At 39.1% G+C, this 20,471-nt stretch overlaps 1 protein-coding gene across 6 annotated transcripts in view; it reads left to right on the forward strand.

Moving 5' to 3' along the window:
• The window catches only part of LOC125229027 (vascular endothelial growth factor receptor 1), a 102,810-nt gene that overhangs the window by 71,599 nt on the left and 10,740 nt on the right, over positions 1–20,471 (forward strand). For 5 of the 6 annotated variants that reach the window (XM_048133788.1, XM_048133791.1, XM_048133789.1 and 2 more), the window contains 4 exons: positions 3,119–3,241; positions 14,375–14,544; positions 16,423–16,567; positions 18,587–18,773. In XM_048133788.1, coding sequence (XP_047989745.1) covers positions 3,119–3,241; positions 14,375–14,544; positions 16,423–16,567; positions 18,587–18,773 — 625 coding nt within the window. Of the gene's footprint in view, positions 1–3,118; positions 3,242–14,374; positions 14,545–16,422; positions 16,568–18,586; positions 18,774–19,238; positions 19,274–20,471 lie in introns of all 6 variants that reach the window. The other variant, XM_048133792.1, reaches the window with a different exon arrangement.

Raw genomic sequence — 20,471 nt, forward strand, 5'->3', positions numbered from 1 at the left:
GACCCACCATGATATAGTATTGTTTGCAGATGATACTTCCCTTATTTTCAAAGTCAAACGTCAGCAACAAACTTGTGAAAATGTAAACAATGCTATTTCCGAAGTAGTTAATTGGTTTAGTGTTAATAACTTATTGTTAAATGAGAAAAAGACTAAATGTATTAAGTTTGTAACGAGTAATGCTAAAAATGAACAAGCAAGTGTCGTTGTGAAGGATGAGGAATTGGAACTGGTAGATAGTACAGTTTTTCTTGGCATAACTTTAGATTCTAAACTTCAGTGGGGTCCCCATATTGCTACCCTCTCGAATAGACTGAGCTCTGCAGCATTTGCAGTGAGCAAGATCCGTCAGTTAACAGACGTGGAAACAGCTCGATTAGTTTATTTTAGTTACTTTCACAGCATTATGTCATATGGTATTTTACTATGGGGCAGTGCTTCAGAGATAAATACCATATTTGTTCTGCAGAAGAGGGCTATTCGAGCAATATATACAAAATGAACCATAGAGACTCACTTAGAGATAAGTTTAAGGACATTAATATAATGACAGTGCATTGTCAATATATTTATGAGAATATTATGTATGTACATAAAAACATTTGTAAATTTAAGAAAAACTGTGATGTACATAATATAAACACTAGAAATAAGCATAAGCTTGCAGTGCCCTTCACTCGGCTCCATAAAATTAAAAAATCATTCATGGGTAATTGTGTAAGATTTTATAACAAACTTCCTAATGCCATCACTGAACTGTCTTTTAATCGATTTAAACATTATGTAAAGCGTATACTGATCTCTAAAGCCTACTATAGCACACAAGACTACATGAATGATGAAACACTGTGGGATACAAGTATTGCTGAAAACCATTAATTATATAGCTTATTAATGATGATATTGATAATTCAATGTATTTTTACACAATTTTTTTGACATTTAGAATTTATTCTAGAAGTTTTTATACTAGTATTTTTTTATACAATTTAGATTGATATCATTTTATTAAATCAATGTAGTTTTAAAACAATATTGTTTATTGCACCAATAAATTGCTCTGATATTTAGAATAAGATGAATATTGTACACTGTTGACAATTTAAAAGTGCTTATTGTAAGCCTATTTGAATAAAGAATATTTTGATTGATTGATTGATTGATTGATTGTACACTCCCTTTTGCTGTGTTAAGTACACAGCAGAAATGAGTGTACAAGTTCTAAGGAGGGTTCGGGTTATTCTTAGTAATTGCTAGTTAACCTCTTAAGTGCCCAAGTATTAAATATTGTACCTACTTACATAGGTAATCAAAAAGTAATTTTGAATTTTTATAGAATTATTAAGAATAAATTTAAAAGTGGAAAATGTCTGCCTTGGGTGAGACTTGAACTCACGGCCTCTGGATCGATACTCCAGCGCTCTGCCAACTGAGCCACCAAGACTTCAACCAAGCCAGCGAAATTTTCCACTACTAAGGTCAATGGGACCCGTAGCGACATCTACCGTAAGAGTGTTAAACTTCTTAAACGGCAACCGGAGTTCCAAGTCATATTGGAAATTCACCAGTTACGATGCGCTAACCATGCTAAATTTTTAAAAAATTAAAATATATATAATAATATGTATAATATTTATTTTAAAAAATTTAGCATGGTTAGCGCATCGTAACTGGTGAATTTCCAATATGACTTGGAACTCCGGTTGCCGTTTAAGAAGTTTAACACTCTTACGGTAGATGTCGCTACGGGTCCCATTGACCTTAGTAGTGGAAAATTTCGCTGGCTTGGTTGAAGTCTTGGTGGCTCAGTTGGCAGAGCGCTGGAGTATCGATCCAGAGGCCGTGAGTTCAAGTCTCACCCAAGGCAGACATTTTCCACTTTTAAATTTATTCTAAGCCTAACGGCATCGATTGCAGACGTTTCTGCTAATCAGAAGTTAAAGAATTATTAAGAGTTCCAATTTCAAAAACAAATTAAATGCTGGGTGTCAAAAGGACTCTAAAATACACTGAAATCTTCTAGGGTTGCTGGCGACTCGAGGTTTGATTACAACACACGTATATATATCTCAGACGGATGAGTGTTTGCTCAAATACAATATTTATGCAGCAAATGTTATTACGGCTTGTTTGTTGGAATTGCCATGTCTAGCGCAACATAAATAGTACTGTGTACTTAACCTAACCACATATCGACGGCGAAGTAACAAGAACTCCTAAGTACAGGTCGATTACAAAGATATGTATAACTTTTTCACCTTATTACAATGCAATAAGGTGAAAAAGTGGATACATATCTCTGTAGTCGACTGTACTTAGGAGTTCTTATTACTTCGCCGTCGATATTACGACCACGTAGACCGATTTTCATGAAACATGGCTAAGAACACTCCCGACTTACTCAGCTTTCAGACAAAAACAAACTAAATCCAAATCGGTTCATCCGTTCGGGAGCTACGATGCCACAGACAGAAACACACATAGACAGACAGACAAACAGACAGACAGACACGTCAAACTTATTCGTCGTTTTTGCGTCGGGGGTTAAAAACTTTCGATCGACATCGTAAGATAATCAAAATAAATTGATATCGTCATGTCAATGAACATGTCATGGATAAAGTCAATCATGCTATAAAGTTTGACAAGCCTCTGGTTCTCGCTAAGGAGAAGCGATATATACCCAGACCACCGGCTTGGGATCCAGTAGTACATCTGATAATGGAACAAGCACGACGAAGGCTGTGAGGCATTTGTGTTGTATGGTGTTGGACATTTGCAGTTTGTTTCTTTGTCAATTTTGTGTAGATTAATTGGTTAATTATTTTTTAACAGAGTAATGGTAAATTTTTTGAATATTGTATAACTAGCTTTATTAATAGTGTGTGAACCTGCCTTAGAAATCTATATTATTTGTGGTCATGGTTCGTTAATATTTCTTGTAAGTGGGTAGCTTTTGCACATTTTAATTTTTTCCTCAGTCACCCGTTGACCACGAACGCTGTAAAGAGTTCGAAACGTCGGGATGTATTTTAAATTCATTATACGCGATTTAATCCGTTTCCATAGTTTTATTTCGTTGATATCGTTGCTTGAAAATCTATATGTGTTTTTACAGATTCTTCACGGAGATTTGGCTGCCAGGAATATATTGCTGGCTGAAGACAACGTTGTGAAGATCTGCGACTTCGGCTTAGCGAGAAGCATTTACAAGAACGACGAATACCAGAAGAAAGAGAATGTAAGTAGTCCCGGCATGCTCCCGGTATTTCCCGGTTCTCGATTTCCCGGGAAATCCCGGTAATTTTATGGTGGCGAAAGAACCGGGACTAAAATTTTGGAACCGGTGCTCCCGGTTCTTTTCAAAATATCCGATTTATTCATTTTTTAAATTGCATCTGCATTTGTAGCTGTGTGTGCGATGGCATTTTTAGTATTTGTAAATAATTAGTAAAGTTGAATCTGACAAGATAAACATGATATTTATTGCAAATAGTGCAATTTTGCAACATTGCTTGCAACCGTGGTACTTTTGTATTTCTTATATAACGTAAACAAACCACAGTATTCATCCATATATTACGTCACAGTGGGGGGGGTCATAGTAAATGTGACAATCCCTGTTAAAGGGATACAAAAAAGCGTGACATAGGGGGGGGGGGGGTCCAAAAAACCTGAAATTTGGTGTGACGTAATATGTGGATGATCCCTAATGAATTGTTTATGGCAAGAATTTGTTAATTATCTCCAATCCAATGTTCTTATAATATTCTCTCAAAATACATACGAGTAGACAGACGCAAAGTCGCAACGTAAGTGCGTTTTCACATTATCCGATCCGTTATCGGATGTAGGACCGATATCCCACACATTTAAGCCGCCATCTTTGATTTTTGCCTTTGAAATCCTTCCGACATCCGATATCGGATCGGATAATGTGAAAACGCACTAAGGGTTGCCTTTTTCACTTCTTGGTATGGAACTCTAAAAATACTAAGAACCGGGACTCCCGGTTCCAGTCCCACATAGAACCGGGAAATGAAATTCTTGGAACCGCTCCGGTTTTGCATGCCCTAGTCCCCGTCTCATCTATGTTAAGACTAGCGATGTACCGACTATTGATTTGGCCGACTAGGCCGACTACCGACTAGTCGGCGCTTGAGTGGCCGATTAGTCGGCCGACTAGTCGGCTAGTCGGCCAAAACATAATTTTCGACTAAATTCACATTTTGAATGTCATTTTTGGTTCTTCGTTCGCGCTTTTTATGATTTTTTACAGGTTCAAAGGTTCATGCCAATATTTATATACATTTTCCATTTTTAACAAGCAGCTTGGTTTAGTGGGTAGTGATCCTGCCTATGAAATCTATAATCCTAGGTAGGAAATTTATTTCTGTGATGATTACAGACATTTGTTGTTTTGACAAAGAAAGGAATTTTACGAATAGGTACATAATGCAACCATAATTTTCAGCTGATAATTTAGTTTTGTACTGTTTTTCTATCAGTAATAAAGTGCCGACTAATCGGCCTTTTTTGCCGACTAGTCGCCGACTAATCGGCCTTTTTTGCCGACTAGTCGCCGACTAATCGCCGACTAAAAATGTGGCCGGATAGTCGGCTTTCCCGACTAGTCGGCGACTAGTCGGTACACCCCTAGTTAAGACCGATTCTGAGCTACGAATCTGTAAATGGTTTGTCTTTGTTCTGATACGATCGTGAAAATTAGTATTGCGAGCGAGATGTTTCAGATGTTACTCGTGGGTATTTGACTTGAGGTTGAGTGAGAATGTTAAATACATGTCAAAATAAAAACCGCGTGGTTGGTTCGTGTTTTAAATAATATGTAGCGTTTGTTTCAGTAGATAAACCCAGCGGGGAACTCTTTTTTTATAACGTATACGTATTGACATCGTAATGTACAATTTTATTTCTAACATACATACATACACAGAATCACGCCTGTATACCATAATGGGGTAGACAGAGCACATGAACTACTAAGTTTCAGTGCCACTCTTGGCAAAAAGAGGTTGAAAGAAATCCAAATTGTGAGATTGCAGTGACAGGTAGCCTCTCGCCTACGCCACAATTTAACCTATATCCCACAGTCGACTTCTACGACACCCATTACTGGTCATTTTTAAAGATCGTGAGATAGAATCAGCCCCTCGCCCCTGTCGTCATGGCAGTAAACGATGTTTGATTCGCTCGTCATAAATACAAGCCATAACGTTTTAGTATCTTTGTGTATCGGTTAATTTGATTGCGTCCGGCAGGCGATAGTTATTAGGGTCATTCCACTTTGTACATAAGTTTTTTAATTTGTTTGTAAATTGAACATTTTATTAAACTTGTTCATTACTTTTAGTGCCAATATTTTATTTTTAAAAACTAGTAGTAATAGAGTAAACACAAGTAATAAAAACAAAACAAATAATTCACATTTCGCAATCTTGGTTTAGCTGGAGTGGGAAATGCTGCTCCGTCATCAAAACGCAAGAGTTTCGCAGCAGGTTTAAATTTGTGACGTGTGCCTCGTATGCATATGATGGCTCGAATTATAGCAGTGCATAATATCATTGTTCTAAGCCAAACGAGTATCGTACTTAGCAATTTATTGTCTCTTTGATCCGTGATGGTTCTAAGAAACGAGTATCGTACTTAGCAATTTATTGTCTCTTTTGTGATGGAGAGAGATACTTAACCCGTTGAACGTAAAACTTCCTTATACGTTATCTATTTTGAACTTAATAAAGACTGGGAATTCAGGCTATTGACCCTGATTTGTTTGGTTTATAAATAACTACGGTGATAAATGTTCTTAATCACAGGAACTCAGTGGTTCCGGTTACGTATGATAAGGATTGTTTAAGGATGTTTTACAATTAATAAGCATTACCTATTAAATTAATGCATACAATTTACAAATATTTGGTTCTGGTTAATATTCAGTAGGTACACGAATTTAATGGCGGTTCAATTTATGAAATGGTGACGGAAAAGTAGAATGACCCAATTGCTTGACCGCAGTATTGTTATGGACGTGTTCTAAGCGTGATTCAATTTAATGGCGCAGCTTGTTTATCAAGGGAGTTGCTACTTTACGACCTGCCATAACGAGACCAAATTCATGATCACTCGTTTAATACAGTTGAATAACATTTTATCGGCACTAGTCCTACTAAAATCGAGTTAGTGATGAACTTAGAAACGAACAATGCTCCCGTGCAAGGCTCGGTACCGGTTTATTTTTTACCGGTTAAAACCGGTTTATTTCGATTTTACTCCGAACTTTCTAAAGAACGCGAACGTTATGAGAACTTTATTTTAACCGAAATAAACCGGTTTTTTCGACGAACGGCGAGACGCACATACGTAGTACCTAAATACCTACGTTCACACAACGACTTTTTTTGTTTGGTTAGAACAGTAGTTACCTATCAAGCTACGGAATAAACCGGTTTATTTTGTTCTAAACCGGTTAATCGAATGAAACCTTTATGAAAGCGTTCCCCTAAAAACCGGTTTAAAAATAGCGGTTTTTCGAGCGAAAACGAAATTTAAAGGTTCTGCCGCAAGTACATGATAACGGTTAGAAAATTTAACCGGTATCCGAGCCACTCCCGTGTAAATAAAAGAGCGAGCGATTTATAGTTCATCACTCGGCGACGCGACGAACTATACCTAACTCGCTCGCACTATCATCGTGTCTCTTTTATTTTACATGTGAGCGACGATCTTTTTAGGGTTCCGTAGTCAACTAGGAACCCTTATAGTTTCCATGTCTGTCTGTCCGTCCGTCCGTCCGCGGATAATCTCAGTGACCGTTAGCACTAGAAAGCTGAAATCTGGTACCAATATGTATATCAATCTCGCCGATAAAGTGGTAAAATAACAAGTGGAAAAAAATGTTTATACAGTGGGGACTGATTTTTTTTTTCATTTTTTTCATTTGAACCCCAACGTGTGATATATTTTTGGATAGGTATTAAAAAAATAACAAGGGTTTACTAAAATCGTTTTTTGATAATATTAATATTTTCGGAAATAATCGCTCCTAAAGGAAAAAAAAATGTGGGGCCCCTAACTTTTGAACCATATGTTTAAAAAATATGAAAAAAATCACAAAAGTAGAACTTTATAAAGACTATCTAGGAAAATTGTTTTGTACTTGATAGGTTCAGTAGTTTTTGAGAAAAATACGGAAAACTACGGAACCCTACACTGAGCGTGGCCCGACACGCTCTTGGCCGGTTTTTTCTTTTTTTCGTTTCTATCGCTGATATTAAGTCATAGGCTACTCTCTTTTGGTGGGATTAGCGTCTTAATACAGTCGAATAACATTTTCCTGACGGAAGTGGGTTTGAGGAAATAGTAATTTTTTAATGGACCCGTCCTTGCGAAATGCGAATCTGTTATGTGACTTTTATGCCTATTAAAGACTTCGGGGTCATATGAATTTGAACATTTTTGATTTTGGATGTGCTATTTTGAAGCTGTGGAGTCCTATCACTCTAATATGTATTTACAGTGCCCAATAGTTCACACACAATTCTGATTTTTGTCAAAGTTTATGAATTAGATTATAACTTTTGCTGGTAGAATTTCCATATTTTGCGACACCAATTTCCTTACCTTTGCTTGATAACTGATCGATATAATAATATATTAGTATTATTAGTAACAACTAGTAGATAAAAACCAAAGCACGGCGTTGGGTCTTTGTGAGTGAAACTTTTATCTTCTGACTCTAGTATGGCATTATGAAGGATATCGTCACTACTTTTAAAAAATCTCGTATCTCACGCTGTTCCTCAAAGTTAAAACGCAGTAAGTCTATATGCATTCCATACATACTACAATTTTCTTTTCATTGACAGACGAAGATACAAGTTTTTTTAAAAGTAGTGACGATATGTTATGTATTGTATCGAAGTTAATACCCAGCTTTTACTTTTATATGTAGTTATAGTTATACAAAATAAGCGAACAGCTTAACCCTTTTAAATTTAAAAGTGGAAAATGTCTGCCTTGGGTGAGACTTGAACTCACCAGAGGCCGTGAGTTCAAGTCTCACCCAAGGCAGACATTTTCCACTTTTAAATTTATTCTAAGCCTAGTGGCATCGATTGCAGACGTTTCTGCTAATCAGAAGTTAAAAATTTAACCCTTTTAAATTAATTGATCTTGATAACATGTGCATTGCAGTAATGCACGCGATAGTAGGCTACTGAGGACATATGTAAGTCCAACGACCTTGTATGCATTAACTTAAACTCAAAGTCATGGAATAAAACTATAAAATATTCCGACGAAGTCGAGTTAACATGAACTCTTTACCGCGTTCGTCGTCAATGGGTTATACACAGAACTTAATTTAGATAGAAGAAACAAATTCATATATTTGTATAGGGGCCGAGCGTGTCAAATTTTGTACTGAAGTTGATTCTTGCCTGTAATTTTAAATATGTCTCAGGCTCTTGATTGTTCATAATTTTTGTGTTGTTGCAATTGAATATCACGTAACGAGGCATTTTTTATGTTTTGGTTGACTTCAACTTACAAAAATTGACGCCCGAAAGCTGCAAGCTGCGAGTAAAGACGGACAACTCAGTGGATTTCACTGAGTTCATTTGACATGCTAAGTAGATACGTTTGCTTGATCTATGGTATATATGACATCTGTGGGGTTATAGGTGAAAAACTTAAGTCACCTGTTGTATGTGTGAGTGACGTGTTCGAATAGGCGTTTGTTTTGTTTGTGTTACTATCTTACTCCTAGGCACGCATCGGCAGCCTTCCGGGGCAGTTATTCCTATACTTCTTGCCGCTGCTGGAATAATATCCCTCCGCCGATCAGGAACCTGCAAACCATTAATAGTTTTAAGATAACTTTAAAAAAATTATAACTTTAAATATGTGTTCTCTATTCGAACACGTCACTCACACATACAACAGGTGACTTTCTTAAGTGTTTCACCTCTACTTCCGTCATCCTCACTAAACTACAGTCAGTAAAATATCGCGCTAGTTAACCGAAGGCAATATTGAAAAAGTAACGTCGTTTAAGTTTGAGAAATATTTGCACTGTAAGTTATTGTTATTAATATGTCTAAATTCTCATCCATTTTATCTGTGTTGATTAAATAATAAATACATATTAAGTATAGGACATTCTTACACAGATTGGCTGAAGCCCACGGTAAGCTCATGAAGGCTTGTGTTGTGGGTACTCAGACAACGATATATATAATATATAACTACTTATCTATATCTCATAGTAGTATATGGAAAGCTCTATACGAATGTAAATTACCGTCAGAAACAATCGAACTCATTCAAGATATCTATAGCAAGAGCGTGAGCCGGGTAAAACTAGACAAAACTGGTGAAGAAATACACATTCAAAGAGGCGTCAGACAGGGCGATCCGCTCTCTTCTACATTATTTATCACGGTTCTACAACACATTATGAAAAACCTAGATTGGTCAAAAAAAGGTATAAATATAAAAGGACATTTTTTAAGCAACTTACGTTTCGCTGACGACCTAGTACTTTTTTCAGAGACAGCGTCACAATTGGAAACAATGATAACTGAACTTAACTGTGTTAGCCGTAATATTGGCTTAGAACTTAATATTGAAAAAACAAAAATCATGTCGAACAAAGCTCATAGGCCCATATTCGTCGAAAACCGACAGTTAGAGTATGTGCAGCAATATATATACCTAGGAAAACAACTATCTCTATCAAAGTCTAGGCATTGCGACGAATTAGATAGACGCGTCTCAATGACGTGGAACAAATTCTGGAGCCACAAGGAGGTCCTGAAGTCAGACCTGCCTTTGAAACTAAAAAAGAAGGTTCTGGACTCATGTCTGCTTCCGTGCCTTTCCTACGCCAGCCAAACATGGATATTTAATTCATACACGAAGAGAAAAATTACAACCTGTCAAAGAGCCATGGAGCGAAGCATAATGAACCTAAAACTTAAAGACAAAATACGTCATACAACTATAAGAGAAAAGACCAGAGTTATCGACGCACTGTCACATTGTAAGAAATTGAAATGGAAGTGGGCGGGCCACGTGGCACGAATGAATGCTGAAAAATGGACAAGGAGAATCACTTCGTGGGCGGGCCCTCCCGGAAAAAGAAAGTCAGGACGCCCAATGGAAAGATGGACAGACGAAATAAAAAGAACCGCCAGTGACGACTGGATGTCAGTAGCCCAAGATAGGGAAAATTGGAGAAAAATGGAGGAGGCCTTTACTCGTCAAGAGGTCCTTAATAATACCAATACCTGAGACATTGTTAAGAAAATATTATTTTTTATTATTAGCTAGCTATACCTACAATTATTCATGTCTGCATGAGATATAATTAATTGATTTAATGTTTTATTTAATTTATTGATGTAACGATAGAGTGTTTAATGTTTTAATGATGACTAATGTATTTATAATCAAGTTTAAATTATTAAGGAATTAAATGGCTTAAATAAATAAAATAAAATATATATAGAAAACATCCATGACAAAGGAACAAATATCTGTGCTCATCACACAAATAAATGCCCTTACCGGGATTCAAACCCGGGACCGCGGCGCAGCAGGCAGGGTCACTACCGACTGCGCCAGGCCGGTCGTCACTGCGACAGGCCGGTCGTCAATAATATTTCTTATCTTCAATAATATATATTTCTAACAAGAAAATTATTAACAATTTCTTACGAATATCGTATCATGATGTTTATTGTAGGTATGGGATGTTTTATATTTTTCCCCTCACTGGCTCGGAAACACGTGTTTTGTCCTTTAATATCAGCGGGTAAAAACGCATTTTATCCACTAGTGGGTAAAGTAATTTGACTTTGAATAAAGTCAAATTACCTGCTTTAAAATTGATAAAAGTAGGTGAATCTAGTAATAAAGATGATTTACCACCACGTGGAACTACTGGAAGCAGTGATAAACGCATTTTTTGCGTTGTAGTTTCCTCGCTATAGTGAGGGGAAAAGTTTTGTGTTACACTCGGGTGCAAATGTATTTTACTTCTCGTGTGTTAAAAAACTCGCAAGTTCAGGATTCTATTCTCGAACCACTCGCTTCGCTCGTGGTTCAACTATAGAATCCTTTCACTTGCTCGTTTTTCAATTCCACACTCAGCGTTAAAATACAACTTTGCCCCCTTGTATAACAAATAACTATTATTATTTACCTATGTTAGTACTTAGTGATGAATGTTCCTGAGTTGCAACAGAACAGAATTGCCAGATAACTAGGGACATTCAACATTTTTAGAATAGGTACCTCCCTTGTAATCTTATGCTGATAATTAATTCTACAATTATTATGTATGAACAGAATATTACACAACTCTGAATCAAAGTCGACCATTGAAAATGAAAATGAAAAAATGAAAATGAAAATTTATTGATAACATTAGGTTACATGTCAATCGTTAAGTAAAATTTAACTTATTTAAAACATCAATAGTATTAGGCATATAAAATAACACGCTATATACCCCGTAAATAACACGATTTTAACTTAATGTGATTCTTACTAGTAGATACATACATGTTCTTCTTTAATTGACACTGATATTATAGAAATTTCATACATTAATATTGAGTTATTACATACTTAATTTATGTATTTAGGTACAATAGGTATGTCAACAATTTCATTGGATAAATAGTCGTCAATATCATAAAATGTTGATTTTAGTAGCCACTGTTTTAATCTACTCTTAAAGCTATGGAAGGAAGGTGCATCCCTGATACTTTTAGGTAGGTGGTTATAAATACGTGGGCCGAGTACATAGGCTGACCGTCCGCTTTTTGCTATCTTGTGTGGTACTGTTGCTAGGCTGCCCGCGTTCTTGTTGCTACGCAGATAACGATTTTGATTTACCTGTTTTACTGCAAATTTATTCCTGTTAGCGTGGGTAAATATGGCTATGTGTTGAATAAGTACACAGGGCAGTGTTAGTATACTGTATTCTGCGAAATACTGACGAGCAGAGACGTCATCAGGAACACATGCAATTGCGCGGACGGCCCGTTTCTGTAGTGAGAATACCCGACGCCAGTCTGCGGCTCCCCCCACAGCTCGGTACCGTACGAAATAAGCGAATGCACAGTTGCAAAATAGCAGCTTCTGACGACGTCTCTGGTCGCAGTACTCGCAAGACGTCTTAGCGCATAACACGCGCTGCCCAGCCTCGCACACAAATGGTCGATGTGTACGTTCCACCTCAGACCACTATCAATGGTAAAACCTAATAACTTTATGTCAGCAACTTGGCGAACGGCGTCGTCACCGGCATATGTGGTCATGGGCCTCGATGTGTGGCCATTTAAATTGAGCCTCATAACGAAGGTTTTGTCTTTGTTGAGGGCTAATCCATTTGTTTCAAACCAAAGACAAAGCTGTTTAAGAGTGTCAGTTACCTTTGTTTCTAGTTGTGGTAGGGACGGGCCGGTGACGACAGCCGTGACGTCATCCGCGTACATAAAGATGTCGCAACCTGTTATTGTCTGTGGGAGATCATTTAGTAGGATACTAAACAAAGTATTTGATAAACAAGATCCTTGCGGCACCCCAAGTTGGTTGTTCATCTCTTCAGACCTGATGCGGCCACCATCTCCCACGACAACTTGACTCCTGTTGGACATAAATGACATCAGAAGCGCCAGCGCAGGGCCGCGTATACCGTAGTGGCTGAGTTTCTGTGCGATGAGGTCATGATTGGCGGTGTCGAAGGCGCGCGAGAGGTCGCAGCACACCACCGCCACCTGCAGCCCGGCCTCTCGCGCGCTCAGCGTTCGCCATACCACCTCACGAACTAGGTCCGTCGTCGAGCGGCCCTGGCGGTATGCATATTGTCTGTCGGATATTATTTGTTGTGGGAACCAAAATGACAAGAGCCTAATGTTAATACCTACTTCTAGGATTTTACTTATCGCCGGAACTAGCGATATAGGACGATATGACTTTAGAGCTGTCTTGGGGCCTTTTCCTTTGTACAGTGGGATAATCTTAACTTTTTTGAGAGTTTCCGGGACCGTCCCCTGCTCCATGCAGTAATTATACAACTCTGATAGAACAAAGGACAGTGCCGGACCCACGTGCCGGAGGATGTTGGCCGACATGTCGTATATGTCGGTGCTGTTTTTCGACGCAATGTGAGTCTGTAGTATGAATTCTACTTCATGAGCTGTAAAATACCTTAGTCTCAATGAACAATTACATTCAGGAATATTGGTAGCTATAGCTGTGAGCGAGCGCTGGATGTCCGGTTTCGGCGCACCACATGCAATACCGGCAGTTATAAACTCCGCATTAATTGAGTCTCTGAGTGCATGCGGCGGGCGGTTTGTTTACAATTCTTATCTTTTGCGCCGAGTGATCGCTCAGGTGAGTTGTGACGCAATCGGCGGACACACGGTCGGCACAGATGTTGGAGTATGCGTGATCGAGTAATGTCGCGGTGTTAAAGTTATTGCAAGTTCGTGTTGGGAAATTGACATGTTGACTAAAATTGTGGCACGATAAAATATCTAAAATTCTATTTTTGAAAGGGGAATTGCTTAAAAGATCGATGTTAATGTCGCCCATTATTATGGCATTGAGGTTTTCTTCATTTATTTTTGAGAGAAGTTTATCTAATAGTCTTAAAAACTGTGAGTCGCTAGTGCAGTTGGAATGATAAATACCTACAACTAATATATCGTAGTCTAAGAGGTGGAGCGCACACACATCAAAAATTTGTTGGACCGACATGTTGCTGATGTCTGGCCTATTTAGGGCCCTAATACCTGAACGCACAAAGATACAACTTCCTCCATGAAAAATGGATGGTCTACAATAATAAGATATGAGGTCATAGTTGTGTAGTGTTACAGACACAATTTCATGGTCCCGGAGCCAGTGCTCGGTTAGCACGAGTACGTCACATTTTAGGTCATTACACAATAACACTTCAATAGGCTTAGTTTTATTGTTTAGGCACCTGATATTCTGATGGCACAGCGTGAGGTCAGCGGAGGTTCGCGGGGGCCGTGTGTCTCGCAGCGCGGGCGCGCTCTTCCGGGCGCCGGCCGGCGCCGGGCGCGCGCACGGCGCGGCGGCTCCAGTGGGACGTGCCTCCACGTCCGGCGCCTGCGCGAAACCACTCGCTTACTTCGGTACCAGGGGGCCAGTTTTCAGGCGACATAAAATAATCAAACTTACTTGTAGGAAGCGTTATCGCGAATGAGGAGTAATATTCATGTTTTAATTTAAGCTGGGCTGAAACTGTAAATGTACAACATTCGAAATCGACAATTTCTTTAAAAAAAAAACGATCAATTTAATTTTTCAGAGCCCGTTACCAGTGAAGTGGCTAGCCATCGAGTGCATGACGGACCGCATATTCTCAACGCAGTCAGACGTGTGGTCCTTCGGCATCGTCCTGTGGGAACTGTTTTCCCTCGCTAAGACTCCGTACCCTGAGATTAGTCCTCAGGACCTGTTGCAGCGGCTACAGGAAGGGTGAGGGTTTTTTTTTAAATTATAAATAGACTTAAGTACTTTGGTTTTATTTAGACTATGAAGGGATAGAATGGGCTCCCGTTATCCGTGACAAATGAGACCACGATCTCTTCAAAGCATCTAATGAATATACATATTCTGAACTGAACTGGCTATTAATGGAAACTATGTAATAGCCAGTTCAAGGAATTGTAAGTAAGAAAACAAGATGTAAGTATCTACTTAGCCGACGAATACAGAATCCCGTGAAAACTGACGTACTTACAGAAGCGAGCGGGGAGTGTTGTGTTCCTGCCGGTGAGTAAGGCTGCCAGAGCTCAACGAGGGTGCGGTGTGCTGATGACGGGAGGACTTACGGAACTGACTTATTCCGTCTATTGTCCTTTGAGTCGTCGGCAGCCCGAACCCTCCTTGGAACTTTACACTCCTTTTTACTGTGTATTTAACACAGCAAAAGGGAATGTACAAGTTTCTAATGGGATGGCAACGCGCATGTGACACTCTTTGAGTTGCAGGCGTCCATAGGTTACGGTGACCGCTTTGTATCAGGCGGGCCGTACGCTTGTTTGCCACCGACGTAGTATAAAAAAAAGCGGCCGCGAAATGTCGACACGAGAAGTCTAGTAAAGAATTTTAGTGATGGTTAGCATTCACTACTGGATAAAACATGGTGACCTACTTTAAAAACTTTCAATTCGAGTTGAAAGACTATACTTCCAGTTCCAAAACATTCATTAACGAACCGCACAAAAGCTACTTCAGAAGTAATTCAATTAGAATTGATGGAAATTGAATTGAATCTAGTTAAGTGAACAAACATTTAAACGGAACTTTGGAAAATAAGAGGGAAATTGGGAATTTGTACTTTTAATGATACAATGGGCTTAGACAAGTATTACTTAACGCATGTGGAAGGAGGAAGCGGGAGAGGAAAGCCGAAGAAAAGGTATGTGTGAAGATGATATGAAACGAATGCAAGAAAATGATGAGATGACGTCCGATAGAGAGGTATGGAAGAAGAATGAGATGACGTCCGATAGAGAGGTATGGAAGAAGACATATAAAAAAAAATTGTTTGTTTCCAAGAAAATACAATCATGTCTACAATTAAACTGACCTCCACACTAGGCAGATGCCTGTCCCGTGGAGGAGATGTTTCAGACTTAGGTATCAATTAACATAATATCATAACTTCTTACACATAAAAAGAAAGAACAAAAAAAAATAAAGAAAGAAAGAAAATAAAATAAAGAACATGCTGCGCCGGCCCCAAGTGATTGGGATAAGGGCAAGCGAATGAATAATAAGTGGGTGGAAAGTTTGTTGGTTTGCGGTTTAACTTCTCGCGATTTGTTATTTCACACTACAAAATTCCTATTCAAGTAAACAGGAAAAGTTTAACAAAAACGTCTTAAATGTGTCAGGCACAGAAACCCTAATACATCTAATTACTTAAAAATATTAATACTTTCTTTACTGGTTCAGAAGAAGATAAAGAAGGAAGGAGGAAGAAGGAGCAAGAAGGACCTTGGCCTTCGCTACCGTAGAATATCACTATCAACTGTCTTGCGCCATTTCACGCCAGAAGTAATGTATATTCCAGAGACGGACCAGGTTAAAAATTAAAATCAAAAAGTGTATTTTTTTTTGTTCATTTCCTTTAAGAATGACTAACGTATACAGTTTTAAATGTAGGTTCATCTTTTTAAGTAACAAATATCTGTGTTAAGGGCAGATTGTGCGTCGCGCTTGAAATTTTTCATACAAAATGGCGCGGAGAGGAATTTTTGCGTGGAAGTGGAAGTGGAATTTCCTCAGTTTAAAACCTATGAAAAAAATTATCTTCTCTAATTTTCCTATTAATATATGTATTTCCAGCCATCGCCTCAGCAAGCCACCGTACGCGGATGACCGGCTGTACCGCGTCATGCGGTCATGCTGGGAGCAGCGACCCACCAAGAGACCCACCTTCACTACACTGCAGGAGACCATCGGGTCGTTCTTAGAGGATAACGTTCGGAATGTCAGTGTTATTATCTGCAGTCATGCTGGGAGCAGCGACCCACCGAGAGACCCACCTTCACTGCACTGCAGGAGACCATCGGGTCGTTCTTAGAGGATAACGTTCGGAATGTAAGTGTTATTATCTTCATAGCTCTAGAAGGCTATACCGCGTTACGCAGTCATGCTGGGAGCAGCGACCCACCAAGAGACCCACCTTCACTGCACTGCAGGAGACCATCGGGTCGTTCTTAGAGGATAACGTTCGGAATGTAAGTGTTATTATCCTCATAGCTCTAGAAGGCTATAGGTGATGCAGTCATGCTGGGAGCAGCGACCCACCAAGAGACCCACCTTCACTGCACTGCAGGAGACCATCGGGTCGTTCTTAGAGGATAACGTTCGGAATGTAAGTGTTATTATCTTCATAGCTCTAGAAGGCTATACCGCGTGATGCAGTCATGCTGGGAGCAGCGACCCACCAAGAGACCCACCTTCACTGCACTGCAGGAGACCATCGGGTCGTTCTTAGAGGATAACGTTCGGAATGTAAGTGTTATTATCCTCATAGCTCTAGAAGGCTATAGGTGATGCAGTCATGCTGGGAGCAGCGACCCACCAAGAGACCCACCTTCACTGCACTGCAGGAGACCATCGGGTCGTTCTTAGAGGATAACGTGCGGAATGTAAGTGTTATTATCTTCATAGCTCTAGAAGTCTATACCGCGTGACGCAGTCATGCTGGGAGCAGCGACCCACCAAGGGATCCACCTTCACTGCACTGCAGGAGACCATCGGATCGTTCTTAGAGGATAACTTTCGGAACGTAAGTGTTATTATCTTCATAGCTCTAGAAGGCTATAGGTGATGCAGTCATGCTGGAAGCAGCGACCCACTAAGAGACCCACCTTCACTGCACTGCAGGAGACCATCGGGTCGTTCTTAGAGGATAACGTGCGAAATGTAAGTGTTATCTCTATCTTGTTCATGGCTCTAGAAGACTAGACGGTTGAGAATAATTTGCGTTCTCGCGCGCGAGTCTACGCGCGACTTCAAGTATGGACTCGTGATCGAGAGCGCAAGTCGTGCTAGACCGCCAAATGTGAAATAGAGACCCACCTTCATACTAATAGTAATTCACAGGGAGCGTACTTTTCGTGCCGATGACATCAATTTGACGTCACGCTCCATATAGGGTGATCACAAATTGTTTTATTATTAATCATTAGTCATCAATCATTTTAAGTTATGAATTTCTTTGCATGGTAATGAATGCAAGAACGATGGTGTACTTTACGTTAGAGAGAAATTCTCTTTTCTACGTATTTTTTGTAATGTGTAGTTTAACAATACTATTTAATTAAATTTATGTATAAAAAAATCTAATAATTTTATTCACGTTTCACATTTCAAGTAGGTATTATTTATGCCACATGTAAATGGACTACTGTATTTGAAGTAATTTGTATACGATTAAAATGATTGACGACTAATGATTAATAATTTACAATAAAACTATTTGTGATCATCCTATACGGAGCGTGACGTCAGATTAATGTCATCGGCATGAAAAGTACGCTCCCTGGTAATTCAACATGACTGTGGTGTTTTTCTCTACTAAAGATTTTCCTTATAGAATTGTTACATTATTGGCGTAAGGCTTCGCTACCGTTTGACTTAGAAATGATTGTCTTTTGTACCTACTTATATCCGGAAGTTCTTTACACATCGCAATTCTCAACAGATTCTAGTGAATATTTAGTGACCAGAATTTGATTGATGTAAGTATTTTATTTTGAAAATTCCTGAGCATATCGGTCACAGAGCCACTAGAAATAATATCTTGTTGTGTCCTATGAAAGGTAAAAAACATCATTCTCTTTTATTAATTTTTTACCATATGCGCTTCAACATATATCTAATGGCAAGGAATTAGACTTAGATCCCTGCTGACACCGGCTCACTGAGTAGCTACAGACCTCCCCCCCCGGTTAAAATCCCGTTAAAATCCCGTTATTAAATCCCGCTTTCTACATTCCAGCACTACGTGGAACTGAACCAGTCATGTGCGGACACTAACGCGGACCGCGTCGGCGAGAATTATCTGGTGCAAGTGTGCGCGCCAGACTATAACAACCAGGTGACGCCAAGCCCGCACCACTACGCCAACGACGCCAGCGGCTTCTTCTTTGGCGTCACGCCATCGCCAACGCCACAATTACAACATGGTACGTTTTAAACGTTTCGAAATGTTTAAGGGGTTGTTGTTGTAGTCCTAAGGCGCCCCAGAGGTGAAAAAAGCCTTCCCTAGCTCGCGCCACGCCTTTTCATCTTTGGTGTTTGATATTGAAAGAAAAGGTGGAGGGATTGTACAGTATACTTACTGTACACATGTTCAGAATCAACGCAGGTGAGTGATGAGATGGCCGGCGATAGAGATCGTACCCGACCCCAAAATAAGAAGGAAGGGCAAGCGAATGATGATGATTGATGACATAATTAAATATCATTATGCATATCATATCAGAGTAACTGAAAAAGCTTGAAAACGGCACATATGAAAAATCCATGATAGTGTAATTTGACAAATTAACTAATGAATATATTTAGCCGTGTAAACTATTATTCTAAGAAATGCATGTTCAAACACTCTGTGACGTCTAAACTTATTTAATCTTTTTAATTTTCTTTAGACAATACCGAGTTCTAAGCTACACTTCTTTGATGGGTAAATTATCAATTTGTGTGACGCATGTGTGTTGACTTGTCTGACTAGATTTGCGATGAATGCTGCAAGATTAAAAAAAAAGCGTAGTCAGGCTTGGGCACTGTAGGCCTAGCTATGATTGTCGCGAAAGTATGTCGCCACGAGATAGATAACACGTCTTCTTCTAATTGTATTAATGACATAAGAACAAGTAGTCTATCTCGCGGCTACATATTCTCGTGGCTCTCATGTGCTGGGTCTACTGGTCCCGACAAAAGCGCGATAACGATGGTCTATCCGCGACAGAAACGAACAAAATATAGTCACTCCGGTGTCAATATAATTTCAAAGTCAAAGTTTTCAAAGCGGACCCTGGGTTCCCATGGGCCGTGGCAAATGCCGGGATAACGCAAGGAGGATGATGAGTCATAACCTAACCACAAATTTAAAATTTTGAAAAAACCCCCGACCGCGACATAGTAGACCGACTTTCATGAAACATGGCTGAGAACACTCCCGACTAATTCAGCTTTCAGACAAAAAAAAACTAAATCTAAATCGGTTCATCCGTTCGGGAGCTACGATGCCACAGACAGACACACACACAGACAGACAGACACATCAAACTATAACACCCCGTCGTTTTTGCGTCGGGGGTTAAAAAGAGAGGCGATGATAGCGCGAGCGAGTTATAGTCTTCGCCGAGCGTTGAACTGTTAAATCGCTCGCTCTCTCTTTTATTTACACGGGAGGGGTTATCTTCTATTCTTTCTATCGCTGTTAGCTCATCGCTTAGGTACAGTAGAGTTCATAATATGTGTACATTTTTTTACCTCATTGCAACGAGTTAAGGTGAAGAAATGTGCACATATTTATGAACTCGACTGTACTCGCTTTTGGTATGACTAGTGCCTTGCTTACGTAACATTTGAAAATTAATGTAACTGGCGTTTTCAATGCAATTCGTGAAAATCGTAATATTTGCCCGCTAACAACTGATTGTGCTATCAAAATGTATTAAAATAACATATAAAATATTTGATTAAATTATTCCTCTCTGAGTGGGTTTCCAAACTAACTAAATAAGCAATTAAGATAACAATATAACTAGTTAAAACAAAACATGTTTGTTTACTTAGCAAGCATCCTTATCTCGAAAATTATTACATAATATATTTTTTATACAGGTAGGCAGTAGAATTTAATAGGCTACTAGACT

This window comes from Leguminivora glycinivorella, chromosome 8 (genome assembly GCF_023078275.1).
Source record: "Leguminivora glycinivorella isolate SPB_JAAS2020 chromosome 8, LegGlyc_1.1, whole genome shotgun sequence".
NCBI lineage: Eukaryota > Metazoa > Arthropoda > Insecta > Lepidoptera > Tortricidae > Leguminivora > Leguminivora glycinivorella.